The 17,340-nt window shown below is 40.0% G+C and overlaps 1 protein-coding gene across 2 annotated transcripts in view; it reads right to left on the bottom strand.

Moving 5' to 3' along the window:
- Nucleotides 1–17,340, bottom strand: part of PPARGC1A (PPARG coactivator 1 alpha) — a 494,389-nt gene that overhangs the window by 17,034 nt on the left and 460,015 nt on the right. For both annotated transcript variants that reach the window (XM_048848707.2, XM_048848708.2), the window contains exons 6-10: nucleotides 13,296–13,341; nucleotides 13,114–13,187; nucleotides 2,773–3,676; nucleotides 2,135–2,239; nucleotides 1,878–1,998 (exon numbers count right to left, since the gene is read on the bottom strand). In XM_048848707.2, coding sequence (XP_048704664.2) covers nucleotides 1,878–1,998; nucleotides 2,135–2,239; nucleotides 2,773–3,676; nucleotides 13,114–13,187; nucleotides 13,296–13,341 — 1,250 coding nt within the window. The remainder of the gene's footprint in view (nucleotides 1–1,877; nucleotides 1,999–2,134; nucleotides 2,240–2,772; nucleotides 3,677–13,113; nucleotides 13,188–13,295; nucleotides 13,342–17,340) is intronic.

Genomic DNA, 17,340 nt, shown 5'->3' with positions numbered 1-17,340 from the left:
CTAACATACAGGAAATACAGCTGCGGATACCTAGACTTCATTTTCATTTTCGCCCCCTCCCCCCCTCAATGTAACCTTTCACAGCCTCCCCACTTTTACTTGACTGGCTGCTGACCTGTGAGAGAACAAAGGTGTTTGCTGTTTTAAGTTTCATACATTGTTCTACGTACTCAGTTGCATGATTGAGTACTTCTGATGGAGGTACATTTGGGTTTCAGATGAGCACTGTTCCTAACAAAGAAGTTCAGGTGAGAGTTACAGCTACTGAAAGTTAGTGTTCTTCTCTGAGTAGCTACAAGCCTGATATTTTACAAATGAATAACAGCTAACTCTTATGGGGACTGGTCCAGGGTAAAGTCAATGGGCTTTGGATCAGACCTTCAGAGCACATTTCATCTATAGATCTCAAAGCGCTTTACAAAAGACATCATATCTACATTTTATTAGCTGGGGAACCTGAAGCACAGAAAAGTAAAGTGATTTCCCGTTCGTCACCCAGCAGGGCAGTAGTAGAACTGGGAATAGAATCCAGGCCCCCTGAGTCCTCATCCAGTACTCTAGCCACTAACCCACACTGCTTCCCTTCATTGCAGTTTCTGTGGCCTGATCTCAGTATTTAAGGCCCCCAGAAGTGTGAGGAGAAACGTGTCAGTGCTGCAATCAGTTAAATGCGTAAGTGTCTGACACAAAGCCACAGAAAACAACGGAAAGACTATCATTGACTTCGGTGGGCTTTGGCTCAGGCCCTAGATGAGTGCTGTGGAAACCTAAAGGAGCCCAAATTGTGCAGGTAGAATAGGGCAGAGTAATCGGAGGGGCAGAATATGGAGCAGCAGTAGGAAGAATGGAAAGAACAGGAGAACGAGTAGAAAAGTAGGGGACACTAGGACAGACCACCAAAAGGAGAGGAGAGGGGAGCCAGGCTGAAAGTATCCCCCACATTTAGTTTTATAAAGACCATCATACAATGACAGCATGGAACCAAAGAAAACAGACACTGTTCTTCCCTACTGGATCCATCCTACTACCCTACTGCTACAACACTGCTACCGATCCCAGCAACAACTCCCTTTGCCCTGGCCCCATGTGTCCGGGGCACCTAGGATAGAAAAAAACCCACTGCACTAGGTATTTTGAAGACTCTGAAAAAAATATTTAATTAAATAGCACTTGTTCATTAGAAAAGGGCCAGTTTCAACAGTTGCTATAAAATCTCTTAAAATTAATAATGTCATAGACAGAACACAGACTGAGCTGGTGTGTTTGTCATTAAGGGCCCAATTTTCCCTCCCCCCACAGAACTATACTTCAGGCCTTCTGGGTACAGTTTTTGAGTACGGTGAAGACACGAGTTTTAAGATGTGCACTTATTGACACGTATTGTTACTTCTTGTGTAACAAAGCGAAATGCTGGAGTACATACTTGTGTCACATTGTTGCCAATTATTGGTAGATGATGTACTGTAACAGATGCTGCTTCTCTAAAAGATTAATATATTTATATGCTTCTTTATGATGAAGAGATGGGACCAATGCTTAATAATGCTACTTATTATCTGTGACAAAGCTTTGTCTAGTAAAGCCTCACTGTTTGTTGACTGTGACTAAATTTGAAAGTCACAATTTTCAGTGTCTTTAAAGAAATTAAATTGTACAATCAAATGAAAATTGAAATGAAAACACATATTAGCCTAAGAGATCAGAATTATTAAGGAATGTGTGTGAAGAGATTTTTGTGTGGATTTTGTTTGTTCTATTATAAGGAAAAGAGAGAAGGAAGCCACAGTTTTAGCTTTAGTAATCTATCAAAAAAATAACCAACCACCCACCCACCCCAAAACCGCTTTCAAAATGAAAATGATCTTCACAGTGCTTACAACTGCTTTCTGTCTTTGCCTCTCCCTTTGTTTGGCCCTTTCAGATTCCCGTTTTTCATACTCTTTGCGGTATTCTTCCCTCTTCAGTCTTTCATGCTGATATTCCTCATAGCTGTCATATCTAGGAAATATAACTTAATCATTAAATCAAGTACCTGAATTTGTCAAAGTAAAATGAATAATACAATTTCTGGAGCATCTCATTATCTCAGAAGAACAGAATAAAAAGTGAGCCAAATACAAACAAAACATGCTACCTGGGTCTACAACTATATGGTGATCTGGATCGTGATCTTGCATATAAAGGAGAACTTCTGTATGCTCGATGTCTACAGTGGCTGGACTCATAATAGTAACACGATCTGTAAGAAAAAACACAAAGGACATTTGCTTCTGTCATTTAGTATAAGTCTACTGACACCATGTTCTTGCGAGCTACATGTTACCTGACCCTACAATTTCTTTCAAGCAACCAGTGAGATTTTCTAGTGACAGTTTGTGATCTCATAGTTAACTTAGGGGCCTTGGAGTGATGTGTTTTGTTTTGTAGTATCCTTTATTCATGCTAACACAGAGCACCAAGTCAGCCAGTATGAACTTTATCTTATATGGATTGCAACTAGATTGGCACATGGTAGATTTGCAGAAAATGGAATCAGTTAACTAAGTAAATTTCTCACTGACTGCTCTGTTTATGATCTGACTGTCTCCACTAGGAGTATTCAACACTGGCAAGTTTAAAGGACAATGGCAACAAGTGTTTTGTGTAACAATCCCATTATCTTCAAGATTAATAATCTGAAAGGCAATAAAAGGAGCTGCTCTAGATTCAACTGCTTCTGGATTATTTTCCTTCATGTCCATTATAAATACATTTGCATTTCTCAGACAGTACCTGGAAGAGGATCTGCTACATGGCGACCTTGATCTCGATCGGGAATATGGAGAACGGGAACAAGACCTGTGTTGAGGAAAGGACCTTGATCTAGAGCGTATCCTTTGGGATCTTTGAGAAAATAAGGATTTGGGTGGAGACACTGAATCTCTGCTTGGGGAGTTAAAAGAAGAGCAAGAAGGCGATACATCAAACAATGAATAGGCTTCTGTCCCATCCCAAGGGTAGCATAGTTTATCACTTTCATCTTCACTGTCATCAAAGAGGCCATCCATAGCTAGTCCTGAAGTTATAAACATAGGTAGTTTGGAGAATTGTTCATTACTATAATCACTTTCCCTCAGTTCACTGGCCTTATCTGCCTCTTCATCAAAAACAGCTTGGCTGGGGTGACCAAAGTGCTTATTCAGTTCGGCCCGGATATCCTGGTCTTGGAGCTGTTTTCGGCTGCTAGAGTGGGAACCCTGCTTACTTGCCTGTAAAGTCTCTCTCTTGTAATACTGGTCTTGTTCTAAAGAAGAACAAATCTGACACTGCCACCCAGGTACAGAATCTTTAAATTCTTGTTGTCTGGAGTCCTGGGATATTTTAATGTGTATTTCGGTTTTTGAATTCACAGATTGACAGTAGTCATGGTCACCAAACAGCCGCAAACTAGGCCGTTTTGTCTTTCTCTCGTTATGTCCACTGGACAGTATCGTTGTCTTGCTAAGCTGTGCATACAGCTCAGACTGTTCTGGACTCTTCTTGATTGTGTTATGTCCTTGAGAACTGGAAGACTCACTGTAGCGGGGCTTTTTTGAGGGTGGTACAATAGTCTTGCATGATGACTTCAGCTTGGGTGAAGTCCTGAAAGGATTATCTTGGTTGGCTTTGTGAGGAGGGGTCGTAGGTGGAGTTAGGCCTAAAAAAATGAGAGAGTTTTAACAGAGAAAAATGCTTTTCCAGAAAGCACAGATTCTTCTTTGAAAAAGAAATTAAACCAAGAGTCCCTTCCCATGGCCTGAAAAAAACAACTTGCTTTCTCTAAGTACTTCTGTCACCATAAATTGATTTTACTAGGATGGTATGCACCAGCAAGAGTATTTAGTGTTTTGGACAGAAATGCTAACAACATCAAACACACGAGCAAATATTAACACATTGCCCCAAGGTCTTCAACATTATTTTTGTCACTTTTTTACAAGTACATCTACTACTCACTTTAATGTTGTGTGTGTATGTGCTGTGTGTATATATGTATACAGAGAGAGATAGAGTCCGGCACTAGCTTCAACTGTATTTATTACATAAGATGTATACTGAGGATGTTACTTTTAGCTTTCACACAGTTTCTTTTTTCTCCCAAACCAAAGAAGTCTGTCCTGAGGCCAAAGAAATTAACAGAGGAAAACCTGGATGAAAGCAAATCTGGAAAAATGAAATGAATACTACCAAAGTAACTTCTGTAATGCACAGTGCACTAATGCAAGGAACCACAGCAACTATCCAACTTGACTGCAATGACTCTTTGCCTCCACAGGTCATTAACTTAGTAAACCATTGTTAATGCATGTATAATACATTTCTGTAAGCATAACTAATACACTTTGCTTAAAATGTGGGTCTGCAGCAAAAACCTAAGTGAGCTGTAACAATAAATATTGCAGCCACAATGAGCCATTCTATTTAGAACTAAATATTCGTGGAGTGTCATGAAGTGGAGAGACTGACACTTACCTGAGTTTATCAACTAAACACATACGTAAATAAAGACTAGATAAATGTCATGTCAATAACCACCAGGTTTTTCCACAGCAGAATGATAATTTATTAAATTACATTTCTAGATAGAGATGAAAATTTAAACATAACTAATGTAATCCTTAAAAAAGCAGGGAGCCAAAGCTACATCCTACAGCTAATTTTACAATATTTCTGTGTGGAGAAAGTGTATTGCTCTCAAAGTTTCCTTCAGACTTCATACAAGGAGACATTCACATTGCATAAAAGGACAACTGTGTTCACAAATCTAGAACAATAGTAAATCGGGGCTCTTGTTCAAGAAAACGTTACTATTCAGGAAAGCACTTCAGCACATGCTTAACTTAGCATTCATTTACATCTCATTGACTTCCTTGTGATTTAAACATATGCTTGAAGATAAGCATGTGCTTAAGTGCTTTCCTGAATCTGAGCCAGAGATAGGAAAATATCGCAGAGAGACAGAAAAAACATACCAGATTACCTAGTCCACCCCTTACACCAACTCTGAACCCAATGCAGTGTACTTCTAATGCTGTCCAGCCCAGTTTTAAAATACCCAAGCAATGGGCCTTCCATCACTTCCCTAGGGAAAATGGACAGGGAATGTGAATACAGTTTGAGAAAATGCCTATTTCAAATATGGGCAGAGAGTTTCCTCTTGTTTTGTATTTTTAACCATACAATGGAGCTCAGCAGATCAATGCAAATGGAACATGTTTTATAGCAGTTTGCAGCAAAGAAGGAAAAGCCTCCATCAACGCATAGTGCTCTCTAAGGGACATAAATGGAGACTGGGAGTCCCACTGCATTAGTGGCAATGAATTTGTTCCAGAAAACAAAACAAAAAAACAAAAAAACAGATAGGAACAGCAAGACATGAATACCTGATGCAAAAGAAAAGCCTGATTTTGTCTGAACATTTGAAAATAATGTTTATGAACTTTTCATGTGTACTAAGGCCTTCCTCGAATGCCATCAAGGACAAGGAGTCCTAATACACAAACACTGGCCCTCAAGTTAAAGCTGCCTCAGAAAACTGCCCAAGTTTTAAATTCATGATTGGTACAACTATCCCCTTCTGTTCACGTCTTCCATTTTCTCCTCCTCTTTGCCTACCCCCTAACAAACTAGCCAAATGCCAATTACATGTGCATGCTGACTATTCCAGATGGGCTAATGTCAGTTGGGTAAATTGAAGAGAACAATTCCCTTTGATATTCTACAACACCATTTCTGGATTAAAAATAATGGCTCAGAATCAACAAATAATTAATGAGTAAATACCATTACTTTTGTCAAATAAAATTCACAAGGAGCATTTTGATTTGAAAAATTAGATACCCCATGAGTGACCCCAGGGTTAATTACTGAATTTTTATATTTATTTTTTTTAAAAAAAGCAACCCAAAATAGCCCCTTCAGGAAGAATGACCTGGGAAAATATTTATCCCCATCACTAGGTGCTGCTTTTCTATAAAAACAAGCATTCCACCCTCAGCATTTGAAATATTTATTTACCTTTGATTTTTAACCAAAACAAAAACTATTTATACTGTAACATGCCAAATAAAATCATCTCTGCATTCTTCCTTTGTTAAACTGGCCCTATGTGAGCACTGGCTTTACGCACAGCGTAACTGCTTTCAGGAGTAGTGATGCTAAGTCAACCACAAAGGAGACCAAGGCTCGGTGTAGAGAGGAACCTAAAAGTCCAGGTGCTGAGCCTGGCTACTGGAGTTTCTTTCACCTGCAAAACCACACTGGCAATGTCCTGAGGAACGGTTTCCTCATAGCATTTTGGCACCCGTCCTTCTGCTCTTGGACAGAAGCAGGAAGTGCACAAGTGAGCATAAATGAAAAATAAATTGTTCAAAAAGTTCAGTGGACATTTGAAACTTGAATAAAAGGTTTGTGTTTTAGTTTGCAGCAAAGCTTGGAGTTGGCTTTTGTTTTGTCTGTGTCACTGCTGAATTCTCCACTCCAAGCCCCTCCCATGCTCAGCATCCAAACAGCTAAACTTTGAGAAAATTAACTCCGTACTTATCATCATCAGTATCTTCTTTGCTCATCTTTACACAGTAATCTTAATTTCACACCATGATCCTAAATCAGTAGTGCTAAGATATTCTCCGACCTTTGAATTATTTCATGCACGCTGATTTCTCTGGGAATGTGTACATTTGAGCGTTGACAGTACAAGGTATATTCCGGGCTCTCTCTTGAACTTAGCAGGTTTTGACAGATTTATGTAAGGACAGATGGCCATTACAGGCTGAAGGCTGACAAGAGGCAGTTCAGAGCATTGTTAACACACTTGCACAAACTCTCAGCAGTGCAGCACTGTGCAGAATGTAATTCAGACTATAGCTTTTTTATTGCTGCCTATTTTCTTTTGTCAAAAGAGCCTGCTGTGCACAGCAACAAATGGCTGCCATTACCCAGAATGTAATGGGTGTCAGACAAATCACGTAACACAAACAATCAAGAGTATGTAGGTCATATTTCAACAGAGCACAACCTTAGCAATATTTATGATTACTGCATTGAAATGTGCTCTATAATAAACAAGTACCTCTACATCACTCACACTTATGTACTTCTGCACAGCAAATCTGTTAGAAGTGGTACATACGCTACAATCATCCCCCTTAAACAGTCTCTTTTTTTTTTAAAGTAAAAGGCAAGTATTTTTTCATGACATGCTATAAAACCATTTTCTTTGTAGGGACTTTTCTTTAATTGAATGGCTTTGGAAAATGGTAACTCTGTACTTTGCCTCGCTCCATCTATATACTATGAACTCACTCAATGATCTCTGCTTTAAAATAGTGTATATGCCAAATCAGCACCACTTCTTATATCCGTGTGACAACAGACTTTCATATGTACGCCAGCTCCGCCACCTCAGCTCAGTGACCTGTTTTAGAGAAAAGTCTGTGAGGGCAGGCAGAAGTTTTCATATCACCTAGACGCATTCCTTGAGCTGCAGTAAAGAAAACTTAGTAACTCATTTAGCTCAGCTAGGTTGATCAGAATAAATTAGGGGAATACATTTACAGTAAATGTCACATCTTGACTTTTTAAGACTCATTTACAATGCTGTTTCATATAGGCAGCAAAATCTAATGTTACTGTTAGCATTTAAATGTTTGATGATGCTTCTGCTTGTTGGTATATTTTTGGAGCCTTCACATCCTTCAGGAAATGCATCTCGATGAACCTTTGTACAAGCACACTGAGATTCTGAGGGTTATTAAAAATGGATTCCTTTATACCTTATGAGTTTAAAAATGGGATTATCAAGAGAAACATTATTTAAGGCCACTTAAAGCACTGAATGCAAGATAATAGCCTGATTCAGTAAAATAATCGGTAGAGCTTTTGTACAGCATAAGACTGCAGAAGCCAGGAAAATATAATAAAATTAAATAGCCATCATATAATAAAAAACTACATGCTTGTTGAGCAGTCAGTTTAATCCTGTTGTCACTACCGCAGAGGACAAATATAGACCCTGAAAATATCTAATAATTTACTAGATTTTATTCCCTCTGGACTAATATCTCTCTTTCTCTGTCTCAAGTACCAGAAATCATTTTGAGGCCAAACAAGTTTTTGCCTGGTAGAATTTAAGTATTTGTTCAGACAACCAAGGGACTGCTCAAGTCTAGTGATGGGTGAATACTGGGGTTTGCAAAAATACATGTGAATTCCAAATCACTATTCAATCTCTGTTCATTGTCAGATTTTCTGAGTGACCAAATTTTGACTGCATGAAAATTTGGGGAGGAGTTTTTACTCGCATAAATACAGGGATTTTTGTGTGAAGGAGTGTCACCATTCTGCAAGTGTGCACTAAGCCACCCCTTGATACACCTTATACAATGTCTTTGTGCTTTTGGGACAGAGCGTGTTAGGAGGCAGGGAGAGTATGTGGGGATGAGAAAGGCATTGATTTTCAAAAAACCATGAGCAGCAGTGGCCAGATACTGAAGCATAGGGATCAGCACCTAGGAACGACTGCCCTTTGCAATCACTTCTACACAAAGCACAGGTCCCCAAGCATACCCCAACAGTCACTTGATCCCCACATCTGTGGTTAACAAAGGGCTGACAGGGAGGAATTCCTCAACCATGATAACGTCAGAGGGAATTGGGGATAGGGGAGGAAGCACCAGAGCTTGTCAGGAAGGACCAGGCCACAGGCCCTTTGACCAGTGAGCAGCATAAAGCAGAGATGTGGCTTATCACTGGGTGTACCGTGTTGCTTTTGCTTGGCAGGAATGAGTCATGGATAGGAGAGAGGAAGAGCTTGCAGTGGTTGAGTGGGTCCTGAAGACAGACAGGGGCGAGGCAGAACCAGCAACAGCCAATGAGGAGGGAACAGAACCTGCTTACGCGAGGCTTTCGGCCGCTAGAGAGCTACAAGTGCAACTGCTTGACAAGCAAGAGGCGGCCAATCACGACTGGAGTCCTGCAGTGTCAGGCTTATTTCTGGCCTATCCGAATGATACTGCAGAAGCAGATACTGCTTGGCATGATGCCCTATGCCCCACTCCTGTTTGAGATCTAGCGAGAGGGGCTCTGCTGCTCCTTGCTGCTGCTGATGCTGGGGTGGTGACTCCTGCCACTGGTTCTGCTGCCAGTCAGGAGGACTGTGCTGATTATGGGGCTGTTGAGCTGGATACTGTTGCTCCTTCTGATGACAACCAGCAACAAGCTTCTCCATGTGCTGCTACAGCTGGGGCTACTGCTACTCCTGCTGCTAGCCAAGCAGGATTCTCCTTCTGCTCCTAGGATTGCTAGAGGGGATGCTGCTAGCCCGCATGATCCTACTCCTGCAAAACGACTTCTGGGACATTTATACCCCATTGCTGGCTGGCTGACTGTACAGCTTTCTCCAGACTCCATAAGCAGCTCTGAATCAACAACTCAGTTTAGCCTTAGCATGAGCCAGTTGAACTCCACTGGAGTTGCTGCTGATGACACAACGTGGGACATTTGACCCCCTGTATTTACTCTATACATTCCAGCAGTCCACAGTACATTGTGACATACACACATGTTCCTTTAAGAAACTATTTTATGCCTTGCAATGTAGAATTTGTGTAATATGGTTAAGGGCAGAGAGGTTTTACTCTTTTAACCAGCAGTAAGCCCAGGGAGTGGTGATTTTATGTAGCAACGGGACTTGATGTTTAATTGTAGACAATTTGGAGTATGTTCCAGACTAAGAACCTCTTACACATGTGCTGTCCCCTCTAAAAGCTATTTTCTTTTTTTTAACTTCCTGGAGTTATATGAAGTTTGTAGGCAATATTGGAATTATAAAACGGAAATTATTTTTTCAGTTTTAGAAAGGGGAAAAAAAGTACACATATGTATAATATGCAACCCCTTCGAAAGAAAAAGTTCATTTAGGTAAGAGAACAGGTTTTAATTCAATTTTACGTACGTGTGATGAACACTGATGGCTGGAGTGGGGAATGCTTTCACGTATTTATTTATTTATTTATTTTTCTAATGTACAGTTAATTCATTGGTGAGGGAACCATAGCTGCTTTCAACTGAGAGATCAAGGCAGCTGCAATTTATACTAACTTACTTTGTGCTTTGATAGTGCAAGCAACACCACTAATGGTCTTTTCAGTTCAGCAGTGAGATCAAGGCAACTGCCATTTAAATTATAATAGACGGTGCGAGTGCTGTAGAAGCTGACTGAGCAATGCAGTCATCTGGGTAGAATTTGGAGTTGCGAGGGGCTTTCTTTATACTACTGTTAAGTATTATTAATCATTACTGCTACTGTTACTTTTATTATTGATTAGGCCCTGACCCTGCAAAGACTGCCCACTTCGATTGTTATCTCTTTTTGTTTTATGTGCTTGTACAGTACCTAGCACAGTAGGGCTGGGGTCTCCAGGCGCTACCATAATACAAACAATAAATAAATAATAATACACTGGAAAATGGGTCACTTCCACTCACCTGTTTGCACATTGCATATGTACAAAAAGGCACAGATTAATACAACAAAACACACACAAAAAAGGCGAATATTTGGATGTACGAGAGAAATAGCTATGATGTGGCACCTGGCAGGAGTGCTGCTAGGTAGTCTTTTATGCTGTGTGTAAACCAAGTGTCAACTCCCAAGGCCAGTATTCCGCCTCTCTTTTTTGACCCCCTCCCCAGCCCACTTATTAACTAACTGAAGTGACACGGTCTACAGAAAAAAGGCAAGGTATATCCATGGTATAATGCTCTTGTTCACATAGCTCATCCAATGGTGGCACTTACCCATCAGCACATTGCAGTATTTTTACCTGCTAGTGCTACACGTGGTTGGATTGCATAACTATAGACTTTACTTTTTTCTGCTACACACAGAGGAGAATCTATGGAATGAACCTGATAATACCAGAGCAATTCCAACTGTCATGACTTGTGGCACCACTACAAAGCCTCAAGTCATATTGACTTCTTATTTCTGGCCAGTCTGCCGATGGGAAGTGCAGGCTCCTGATTTTCTAGGCTGGAAAGGATGACAGCTTGCTCTTCGTAGAGCCATTCCAACAATTATCATGTGGAACTTCATCATGTCACCACCTCCTCCTTCAGATGGTGGCAGGAGAATCCAAGCCTTAACATAATGCTGCTGCTGTGCCTCACAAAAGACTGGTCTTGTCCTGACGTGCTTTGCAGTGACGACGAAGGTGGTTCCACTGGGTCTGAGCCATTCTGGTGCTCACCCGGTTTCCATGAGTACACACGGTAGTTTGCCATGATTATTCTGGTTTTGCAAAGACATCTGATCTGGTTTTATAAAGATGAGGTCCATTGGGAGGAAGGAAGGTGTCTTTTACATCATATAGCATCTTTGTTCAATGACTGGGTTCAATGGCAACAGACTCCCACACACATGATTGTGCTGTTATGTGGATTACCAAGTGCTATACCCTGTGCTGTCTGGGTGCTATACTGCAGAAGTCAGATACCAGCAGCACACTATGGGGAGCTCTTCCTCCCTACCCACTAGTACCACCTGCCCTGGGATGCTCCACTGAAAGAACCTTATGTTCCTTCTCTTCCCAAGAGATCAAATGTCACCATTCTAGGGATAAGGTGGGTGAGGTAATATCTTTTATTGGACCAAGCGTGTCTTGAAAGCTCGTCTCTCTCACCAACAGAGGTTGGTCCAATAAAAGATATTACCTCACCCGCCTTATGTCTCTAATATCCTGAGACCAACACGGCTAGAGCAACCCTGCATACCATTCTGGTTTGACACGATAAGTAATCATTATTATTATTTGTATTGCATTAGCACCGAGGAGCCCCAGTTATGGCCCACGACCCCACTGTACTAGGTGCTGTATAAACACAGAACTGAAAGATGGTCTCCTGCCCAAAAGACCTTTTTTCCCTTGAATATTCACTTGAATAAGGAGCAACTAAGGCTGCAGATTATCAGGATGCCTCGTTTATGTTTAAATGCTGAATTAATGAAGCAGCTTCTGAAGAAGTGAAAGGATGATTTTGTGTGCATGAAATCAATAGTCCAAAGTGCCTTTACAAACTTAGAGCCAGATCCTCAACTTGCAGAAATCAGCCTTTGACATCAATGGAGCTAGGCTGATTTACACCAGCTGTAGATCTGACCTTCATAGAACACCGCTACAGTTTAAGTAATTTATATCTCAGCATCCGCCCTTGTACATGTTCATGAATGAAACACATCTCTACTACACTGTCTTTTAGTATTGTGCTGTGCAGGGAGGCAATAGTCTCTCTAAACAATGCTGGTGCAACTATACCCATGATCTTGTGCTCAGTTCTGGGCACCTCATTCCCATGATAATACAGACAAACTGGAGGGCATTCAGAGGAAAGCAACAGAAATAATCTGAGATCTGGAGTAACTGACTTTTGTGGGCAAAAGCAAATGAGTTAAACATGTATAGCCTGGTGAAATGTCAACTAAAAGGGAACAAGATGAAAGTCTACAAATATCTGAAGGATGAAAACACCAGAGAGCAAGGAGAGGAATGATTGAGATTGCTCAAAGGAGGTATCAAGAGGGTTAATGGGAGGAAATTAAGAAAAGGAAAGATTAAGATGAATATCAGAAAACCATTCTGTTTAGGCTGTGGCATAGTCTCCCAATGAAAGAGGAAGAAACTCTGTCTTTTGTAGCATTTAAATCTAGAACTGACCAAAATGTGCGGTGAGGAACAGCCTTACATTAGCATCAGACTGACTCAATGATACAACTTTTCCATCTGCAACCTCTGTATTCTGTGCTGGGGGATCTGTATTTGAAAAACAATGCTCGGCACTACACAAATCTCTGAGGGAATGGGGACACATTCCAGACAAATGCTTTCATTCACATTTTTCCTGAAACCGTGCTCCACCTGTAGGTTTGAAGTCAGTTTTAAACCTACCTCATGTGAGGCAACTAGGTAAAGAGTCAACGCTAAACCATTAAAATTAATCCCTTGAAGACCTCCTTAGCATCCCACGATACATTTCTTACCAAAGAAAAAAAGTCAGGCTTACAGAAAAAAAATGTTCACATTCCACATCTCTCACCTGCAGTTCCAGAGAGTTCCACACTTAAGGTTTGTTCAATAGTCTTGTTCTCAAATGGGGAACCCTTGGGATCACTGGAAGACAGGGCACATTTATAAAAACAAGCTGAAATTGAGTTGCTGTAGCCAAAATGTATTAAAGCCCCCTCCCTTTTGTAAACTTTTACATTTCTTAATACTTACTTTGGTGACTCAGGTGTCAAAGGAAGTGATAAACTTGTTGGTTTGGCTGAAGAAGGAAAAAAAGAAACTGATTATGAAATATTGTGAACACTCAGAAGTTTATATTTGTATATTGTTTATATCCGTGCAGGAATTCTACCTGAGTCCATTAGGGCTAAACTCCAGTAGTTCAAGAAGGCACCTCAGTTTATCTGATGGCTAAATAAAAACGAGATCCAGTCTGACCCCTTATTACTGGCACCTAAATTCCAACACTGATTTACATCAATTACTGAGTCTTTGAAGTATGGTATAAAGCCCAAATGCAAAGAACTTTTCAGAAAATAGAGTGGTACATGTTAACAGTCAATGGAGAAATTTACAGAAATGCTGTGAAAATGTTGTCTCTCTTAGATTTAATTTAAGCTACAGTTCACCTTTTATTTGGAAATGAGAGCAGCAGAATAACTACAAAGCACCAGGACGTTATGAATATTCAGTTGATTTTATTTCTACAGCATACAGTTCTATATACAAGGTTGAGAATAAGTTGTTTCTGTGAGGCCAACACTGAATCAACTATAATCCAAATTTTTGTAAGTTATTCTGCAAACTATGGCATGCCACAGATATAGTCACAGATGGTTTAAACTAACATAAGTGTACAGAAAATTTTAGTTACAAAATACAACTCTTTTGTAGTTTCCATTTGTTCAGATCTGCCTTTCTTACAAAGCAAACCAAGGACTAAGATATTTTCAACCAATTAAGCTTTCTTTAATTGCTAATAAAGTGATTAAAAATTAAAAACAGTACTACTTGCAAATTTTAGTTTGCAGGAGTTGGATTTAATTTTAAAGGCAGTGTGTGTTGTATCAAGAACAGCTACGGGGGGGGGGTCTCTTCTGCAAATTAATTATTTAAGACAACGTTTTCCTCTCTAGCACTCCTGTACTGCAGATCTCTTGTCCAGAGTTTGACTCTTGCATAATCTGCATTCATTCCTGGTGTGGAATTCCTACTGACATCAAAGGATTTTACATGCAAATTAATTATTTTTGTAAACTCTAGAGTATTCCCAATGAGATCATTCATTTTTTAAAAAGTCTACACCAATCCTCATGAGCCAGGCATTCTTTTCCTTCTATGAAAATTCAAGAAGGAAAATTAAGCATGTCTGTTCACCTTCCTCAGAAGCATCAGGAACTGGCCACAGCCTGAGATAGGAAATTGACAGCTCCCTTGTCTGATCCAGTATGGCTGCTGCCATATACTAACTAGTGAGTTACCATGAGATGAATAGGTGTTTTCTAGACATGTTAGCTAGGCACATACCTATTTTACTAGACAAATGTTTGTGTTCATTAAGACTTGCCAAAGTCTCCAATGGCTATCTACAGGTTTAAGTGGCTAAAAAGCATCAAGATATTTTCAACCATAGTGGCAATGAGCAGAAACAAAGTTTGTGGAAGCATATCCACCCTTATGGAGTAAAATCTATGTGGTGCTCTACAGATGACTGATACTTTCAATGGAGAGTAAGTGCTTAATCACTGTTTGTGCTTTTGAAAAATCTCCCCCAGAGTTTCACAACAGCAAAGAGAAGTATAAAATAACACATTTTTTACAGACTGGGAAACTGAGGCACAGTGACATGGAAATCTGGGACACAGCTGGGAACTGAACTCAGATGCTAGCTCTCAGACCTGTGATTTGACCCCAGATTTAAGCAGATAGTGGCTAAATCTCAAACAGCCCTAAACTCACGTAGCAAGCTATAAACCACTACACCAATTAGTGGTTTTGTGTGCTACTGAACTTGAATCTGAGTACAACAGCTATGAAGAAACACCCTCACACACAATTTTGAGGAAATATTTACTCAATACAATGCCAATTTTCTTACTAGCTGTTTATTAGAACTTCCAATTTCTATTCTATTTTAATTCAAATAAAAATTCACATGGGCATGCTTCCTCCTGTAGATTAAAAATGTTCAGTTTCAAAAGAACCCAGTTTCCTCATGGGCAAATCTCATTGCAAGACCACAGACAAGCTCAGCCTCAATGGATTTGTGGACATTCATGTGAATTTGAGATAGTGACCCTAAAGGAAAATGCCATTTGACTCACCCTGAGTGAGCTTTCCCAGTCAACAGAATAGCAAGCTCATATTTACGGATGGAGCAAAAAAAGCATTATCCAGCTTTGATTAAATGTTTAAGCAAACTACTGCTGATTGGGAATGTGGGTTGAATTTGGAAGGCTGATTTCAAGTGCATTTGTTGCTCAAATTGAAAGTTTCACACATCTCTTGTATTTATAATATATATGTTCTTGGTTTTGAAAGATAAGGGATGAGACTTCCAAAAACAAGTGCCTAAAATTACATTTCCAAGTTCACATTTAGGCACCTGAATAAAGATTTAGGAGCGTATCTTTGCCCAGTTTTGACCATTTTTGTTTCAGGGCCTAATTTTGCTCTCAGCTGCACCTATGCACTGATATCAATTGCGATGCTTTGGTGTGCTAGAGCAGTATTTGATGAAAAAATACATTTTTCGGGGGGCTTGAGACTGAACGGCAGGAACTCAAGAAAATACTATTGACAATATTGTAATATTACTAAAGCCACATCCAACAATCAAATTCTGTTTAAACTCCCGTAAGTACAATTCTTTGTAGGGACTTTTCTATTATTTATGTATTATTTGTATTACTGTAGTGCCTAGGAGCCCCACACATGGACCAGGACCCCACTGTGTTAGGTGCTGTACAAATGCAGTCCCTGCTCCAAAGAGCTTGCAATGTAAGTAAAAGACAAGAGACAGATACAGACATACTGGGACGTATTAATCCTCCTGTTCACCATTAGCCCAAACCCAACTTATCTTACATCTTTACACTGAATGTATCAAGTTGTTTCAGCACAATTTCAGCAGAGAGACCCATATCATCCCTGAACAATCCAGTCTGGTTTTGCGCTGAAGCAGTCTGCTAAAACCAGCAGAAAGGAGTGTCACTTGGCATTAAGCAGCCTCTTGTTTACATGAATTTGATCCAAAATGGGTAATACCACACTACGAAGGTCAGAATCTACAGCTGGGAGAAGATTAAAATGGATGGGGGAGGGAAGATTTAAACCTAGCTGTATTAATCAGGGGTCAAAATTCAGTTTGAGAGGAGGGATGGGGTTACAGGCAGGGAAATGGGGGCAAACAAAACAAAAATAAGATGCATATGTTTAGAACTGACACTCTATTCCTGCTTTAACAAATCAGAGTAGCAACCTTCGGGTCAAATTCCAATCTCAGATACACCAGGGTAAATGCCACTCACTTCAGTGAAATTATTCTGGATTTGCACAGATGTAACTGAGATCAGAACCTTGCTCTCTTGGAAGCACCGCCGGTACATAAGTATGTGTATTTTAAAATAACAGTGACTTTAAATCAGCTCCCTTTGGGCCCATAAGCCTATAGAGTTTTTCTTTATCCTAGCTGAAGGGAGGAGGGAGAGAGAAAAGAGTAGAAAATGTCTGCCAAGGGAGCTTCTTTAAGTTCTTGCATCTCTGCCACAGAAGCTACTTACAACACCAGCCAAGCTCTTTGTACATGGGAGGATGCTAAATGTCAATGCAGATGTTTAGTTTTGGCCATAAACAAATTTAAGAAAAAAAGAGAGAGAGAGAGAGAAGGGTCAGGCTGGTTTCTAAACCTTCAACTATTTACAAAATAAAAATACAAACTGGCATTCTCACTGTAACAGGAATGACACATTTACTGCCTCTTCAGTAGCTGCAAGAGCACTATTTATTGTCTCTTAAGGCACATGTGGCAAGTTAACAATGCCTTCATTTTCACACTGGCAAAAAGAAAGAAGCGCATTAATGAACTGGCTTGCCCAGCTTCTTCAGATGTATAAGTACTTCTTAGAGATACAGAACTCTATGGTTAAACCTCTGCGGACAGTTCAATGTCTGTTAATTGTTTGTAAATTGGTTAAAATTTTCAGGTTCCTTTTTTAAGGGGATTGTGATTTAAATTGTCTATATTAAAAAGGCTACA

Source organism: Caretta caretta, chromosome 4, assembly GCF_965140235.1.
Source record: "Caretta caretta isolate rCarCar2 chromosome 4, rCarCar1.hap1, whole genome shotgun sequence".
Taxonomy (NCBI): domain Eukaryota; kingdom Metazoa; phylum Chordata; order Testudines; family Cheloniidae; genus Caretta; species Caretta caretta.
The sequence above is the reverse complement of the archived record's forward strand: the minus strand, read 5'-3'. Positions and strand labels throughout refer to the sequence as shown.